Source organism: Aquarana catesbeiana, linkage group LG06, assembly GCF_042186555.1.
Source record: "Aquarana catesbeiana isolate 2022-GZ linkage group LG06, ASM4218655v1, whole genome shotgun sequence".
Taxonomy (NCBI): domain Eukaryota; kingdom Metazoa; phylum Chordata; class Amphibia; order Anura; family Ranidae; genus Aquarana; species Aquarana catesbeiana.
In genome coordinates this window covers 22728766-22734840 of record NC_133329.1, presented here as the reverse complement: position 1 = coordinate 22734840, position 6075 = coordinate 22728766, and the positions used below count along the sequence as shown (strand labels likewise).

Below are 6075 nucleotides of genomic sequence, written 5' to 3'. Positions count from 1 at the left end.
TCCTGATTGGGATGTGCCCTGTTATTATCAGGATTTTCATTAAAATTAGGGTCTCTTATGAAGTTGGGGTCTCTGTAGTAACGAGGGTAGTCATGGAAGTGGAGATTTCTGTTAAAGCATGGCTATGCTTGAAAGTTGGGGTCTCTGTTAAAATTAGGGCTTCTGCCAAAGCTGGGGTTCCTGCCAAAGTTAGGGTTCCTGTTATGGTAGGGGTACCTATTAAAATTGGGATCTCAATTCCAATTTCATTGTTGGTTGTTCTGGAACCCCTGCAGATATCCCCTCTGGCTATTTCTGTACCCGGGGCCCCTTTCACCCTCACTACCGTAACCTGGCAAACTCTGCCTGTCCTCCATCATCTGCTGTGGCTGTAGCGAAACTCTGGGAGGACCCATGGGTTTCCCATCTTGGACTGCCTCAGCATATGATTTCCTTTCTGTCTGTAGACCATGAGGTTGGGGGGTCACAGTAGTGGCTGCTATGGTTTTAGGGCTAGATTTGGCTTCTCTTTTCACCCCACCTTCGCTGGATCTGGTGGAATGAGTACAGGTAAATCATTGGAATTCTCCAATCAATGGAGAATAAGCCAAACCTTCTGGGCTGAACTTCAGTTAGAACACACACTAGGGGACACAGTTAACCCCTTGATCTCCCCCTAGTGTTAACCCCTTAACTGCCAATTACATTTTTACAGTAATAAATGCATTTTTATAGCACTGATCGCTGTATGAATGCCAATGGTCCCAAAAGTGTGTAAAAATTGTCCGATGTGTCAGCCATAATGTCGCAATCATGATAAAAATCGCAGATCGCCACCAATACTAGTAAAATAAATAAATAAAAATGCTATAAATCTATCCCCTATTTTGTAGACGCTATAACTTTTGCACAAACCAATCAATATATTTTTATTACCAAAAATATGTAGAAGAATACATATCGGCCTAAACTGAGAAAAAATTAGCTTTTTTTAAAAAAAAATGGGGATATTTATTATAGCAAAAAGTACAAAACATTGTGTTTTTTTCAAAATTGTCGCTCTTTTTTTGTTTATAGCACAAAAAATAAAAACCGCAAAGGTGATCAAATACCACCAAAAGAAAGCTCCATTTGTGGGAAAAAAAGGACGTCAATTTTGTTTGGGTACAGCATTGCACGACCATGTAATTGTCAGTTAAAGCGACGGAGTGCCGTATCGCAAAAAATGCTCTGGTCATTCAGCAGCCAAATCTTCCAGGGCTGAAGTGGTTAAAGAGGAACTGCAGTCTGCGCACATAATTTGTAATAAAAACACATTTGCCATTCTGAAGCTTCCCTCCAACCACTTTGCATATTATTTTATATATACTGTGATTCTGTACTTGCCAAATATGCTGCAAAAATCTCCCTCCACTGAGTCTGGCTGCAACCATTTTAACTGTGGGCAGCTGAAGCTGCTGCCTGTTCACTTCCTGGATTTACACAGACACACACAGACTAGCTCTCATAGGATGTTCTTCCTGTTCTTCCTTTTCCTGTACAAATGATAGATTACTGTGTATTAGCTTAGACCTTCTTACTATTTACCAATACATTTGTGTTATTGTGTTAAAGCTTTCACCCATGGTCAAAGAACTCTCATTAACCCAAATCATATCTGAGAGATATTAAATCTCAAATATAACTTACGAGTAACACTGGGATGCCACTGGGATTAAGCAAGTGATTATTAGCATTACAAATGTTACCTAAAATGAATCCCCCCCAAAAAAAGACAAAAAAAACCTGTTAAAAATCAAGCAGTCTTGAAACAAATATTATTGTTGTGCAGTTCTCTTTCAGTGTCAGTTCAGAACATGGTGCCTCTTCTGGATAGACTTTTCTGAAGAGCTCCTTTCAGGTCACTGTTTCTCAAGCTGTATATAATCGGGTTTAGGAGAGGGGTGAACACTGCATAAAATAAAGAAATCAATCTGCCTGCCAGAGAATTCTTACTTTTGAGTTGATAGTAGTTGAAAAGACTAGTCCCAAAAAAGATGAAGACCACGGTGAGGTGAGAACTGCAGGTGGAGTAAGCTTTCTGTCTTCCATCCGTTATTTTAATTTTCAGGATGGTTTTGAAAATGTAGACATATGAAAGGATAGTAATAAAAAACCCGGGGGCTCCAAAACTTACAGCATCAAAATATAAAAGAAAGTAATTGAGGTAAGTGTCAGAACATGATAGTTGAAGAAGCTGATATAGTTCACAAAACAAGCCTGGGATGATGGTGGGGTCAGGGAAGGCCAGTCTTAGTGCACAAAATATGTGCACCAGGCAACAGACAAATCTAAAGAGCCAGGAAAAGAATGCTATCTGAACACACAAGCGAATGTTTATCATGGTTGTATAATGCAAAGGATGGCAGATGGCAACATAGCGATCATAGGACATTATGTCAAGTATGAAGAACTCAGTGCTGCCAAACCAAATGAAGAGGAAGACCTGGGAGATACAAGTTGGGTATGAAATCAGCCTGTTTCCAGTAAACATATCAAAAGACAAATGAGACGTTGAAATAGAGGAATTGAAGATGTCTAAAGCTGAGAGGTTTCCCAGAGAGAAGTACATGGGGGTCTGCAGGTGGAAGTCTGAGACCACCAAGAAAATTATGAGAAGATTCCCAACCAGCGTGGCCACATAGATGAGGAGGATCAACAGAAATACCGGGATCTGAGAATCTGTGAGGTCTGACAGGCCAAGCAAAATGAATTCTGACTGAGAAGTTTGATTTCCCATCGTAAGCAAATCATTAACTAAGAGAGGGAGTGATAAGGATTCAGGAAGACATTGTACTGGAAAAGGCATCATCCACTAGACTATAAAAGATCATTCACACCAAGACATTAAAAGCAACTAGTGAACTTTAAATGTTAGATCGATTTTAATGGTTTTCACTAAACTAAACAAAATGTTAGTATCACATCTGCTTCACTGGAAAAAAGAACATAAACATTTGATTATGTGAATGTTGGAGCCTTTTGCATATTCGACCACAGCCAAACTGCAGCTTGATTTTTTTAATACTGTAAGATATTAATTGTTATTGTGACCAGACCCAGTAGTCAATAGTGAGAAAATATGCATCACGTTTCTTAGTTTTCAGTGCTTACAGTGGGCAGGTAGTGATCAGAGACCATTACAAGTCTATGATTCATAATAAGTTCCCAGTTGCATCATAATAACTTCACACAGTTAGATCATTCTGTAACACCTGAAACTAATTACTTCAGTCATTTTTTCAACTTTCCATCTATTAAATCTTCTGCCCTTGTTGTTTTAATTTTGGATAGCAAAACATTTGTTTTCTGCCAGTAAATACCTTATACAACCCACTTCCTGTTTCTTATCTGGTAAAAAGCCTAGGCTTATGACATCACAGCTCTCTCCCTCACTCTTGTGGGAGTTTGTCAGGAAGGGAGAGGGGGTGAGTCATAAGAGGGCCAATGAAAGCTGCAGGGCTGCAGAGCTGAAGGTGTGCCTCTGTGTGTCTGTGTAAATCCAGGAAGTGAACAGGCAGCAGCTTCAGCTGCCCACATTTAAAATGGCTGCAGCCAGACTCAGTGGAGGGAGAATTCTGCAGCATATTTGGCAAGTACAGAATCACAGTATATATAAAATAATATGCAAAGTGGTTGGAGGGAAGCTTCAGAATGGCAAAGCTGTTTTTTTTTTTTATTACAAATTATGTGAGCAGACTGCAGTTCCTCTTTAAATACTGTGTATGAATCATATATGACAAACATAATTGGACAGTCCTTAAAATATATTTTACTTATATACATACAGTATGTCTAGCGTAAACCACAGCGTTGTATATAGCACATTAGGTCAGTCACATCAGTTTCAGTATCAGAGGAGCTTACACGCTAATATCCTTTCTGCAGTCACACACTATTATTATTATACATGTTTATAGCTCCGACATATACAGCAGTGCTGTAAAGAGAGCACTGAGCCAGTCACTTCAGTCTCTGTATACCATACATTCAGTAATAAAAAGCTGACTGCCAATATAATAATGTATTGATTGATTTTTTCATGCACTTATTTATTTGTAAATACATTGATTATCATTAGAAGTACTTCAGGTACAACATACAACATACCAATAAGGACGCAGCAACAAACAACACAGAGGGAGATGAGAGTCGTTGTGTGATATACATCACCCTGAGATTTATTATAATATATCGGGTTCAGTAGCTGCATACAAAGTCAGTGAATTGAAGTTTGTGAACTCCTTAGGTTCTGAATTCAGAATTGTCTCATCATAAAATGACAACAAGGAATAGCAGTTTAGCTGGGCGGCGGGGGGATCAGTGTAAAGCTGGGTATGATTGCTTGTATGACTTAAATCCATCAGATTTTTTTAATTCTTTTTCACCATCCTAATCTGATGTGTGAGCAGAGCAGAATATACCAGGAAAGTGTGATAAGACACATTGTAAACACTCACCTGTATATTCAGAATCCCAGAATTTAGAGTTGATGATGTATGGGGTCTGTGTATGGGAATACAGGGGATGGGAATGAGGAATATTCAGCATTACAACTCTGTATAATTTTCAGAAATGATTGATCACCTTGTAGAAGAATATGTCATGTATAAAAAAAGCCAACACCTCCCTGTTCTAGACAGGTAAAATGTGACCTGTAGAGCTCTTGTTATCAGATCTTGTGTTGGTCGGGTTCCTTCAGCCAGTTCTATACAAGAGATCAGAGTATCAGGTACAGAGGACACACAGGTTCTCCCAACCTTGCACCGTCTCATGACGTATAAAAGCATTTAGAAGCCTCCTGAGATCTCCATCCATATCCCTCCTGTGTCTCATTACACTGCTGAGATCTCACTGGGGCCTCATTACACCAGATGATTCAAAAATATCTTTGTGTTTCTTTGTTTTGTGGTAAACTTCTCAGAAAGGTCTTCTTCACATTGCTGTTATTGATATAAGTCAATAATGTAAAATTCACTTGACCAGGCACCAGTATAAATCAGGGTCACCACCTATTTTTTAGTAAACAAATCTGCTGTGAAGTACACAGGTCAATGTACAGACAATGTTTCCAAATGGGTTACTTTGTTCAGGTGAGGGATGAACAATTCTGCCTAAGTTTTAGTTATGGGTGGTTTGCTGAATCCTGTTTGATGCTTGAAAAACCCAAACTTAAAACCAAACCCTATTTCTTAGCATATAAGAGATCAATATTGGCACGTTGGCAATATTGCAGCCATTTTCAAGGCTAATTAGAAGGAACAAAATGTCACGGAAGGCTGGGCTACACCATAGGGGCATTTACTTAAGCAAAAGAAAAATGTTAAAGCGGAGTTCCGACGATTTTTTTTTTTAAAGTCAGCAGCTACAAAAACTGCAGCTGCTGACTTTTAAAACATGGACACTTACCTGTCCAGGGCACCCGCGATGTCGGCACCTGAAGCCGCTCTGTTCCTTTGGCTCTTGAGTGCTGCCGCCACCATCTTTAGTAAGGGAATCAGGAAGTGAAGTCTTGCGGCTTCGCTTCCTGGTACCCTACTGCGCATGCGCGACTTGCGCTGCGCATTCCCACTGGTCCCTGCTGTCTCCTGGGACCCATGTGTCTCCCAGAAGACAGTGGGGGAACGGGAAGTGGCATAGATGGGTGGCGCGGTTATCTATGCCCGGAAGTGGGAGCTAAATACCTGTATTAGACAGGTATCTGCTCCCCCCTCCCCCTTAACCCCTGAAAGGTGTCAAATGTGACACCGGAGGGGGGAGGATTCCGAAAAGCGGAAGTTCAATTTTTGAGTGGAACTCAGCTTTAAATACCCTACACCTGGGAAAGGTTGTTTTGAATGCAACAATTAGGAAAATGTCAATCCTTTAAATTACTGTACATGCTTGAGGATACCTTTAAATATTGGTATGTATGTAAATTTATGCAATGATTACAGAACAATACTACTTTCCTGGACAGTGTCAGCAACACAGTATCCTGGCATCACATATTTTGAATGTGCAATTGATTTTTTTAAAATGTAGCTTGGAGAAACTACAGTAGCTTCCCAATCTGGT

At 39.9% G+C, this 6075-nt stretch overlaps 1 protein-coding gene across 1 annotated transcript; it reads right to left on the bottom strand.

The window, feature by feature from the left end:
- Positions 1 to 1828: 1828 nt before the first annotated feature.
- Positions 1829 to 2758, bottom strand: LOC141147903 (olfactory receptor 1f45-like). Its single transcript, XM_073635064.1, has one exon. The coding sequence runs from the start codon at positions 2756 to 2758 to the stop codon at positions 1829 to 1831; it is 930 nt and encodes a 309-aa protein (XP_073491165.1).
- Between the last annotated feature and the right edge of the window lie 3317 nt (positions 2759 to 6075).

What these genes read in the sequence shown, in the direction of transcription:
- LOC141147903 (XM_073635064.1), bottom strand. Translation starts at nt 2,758, where the DNA reads ATGGGAAATCAAACTTCTCAGTCAGAATTCATTTTGCTTGGCCTGTCA.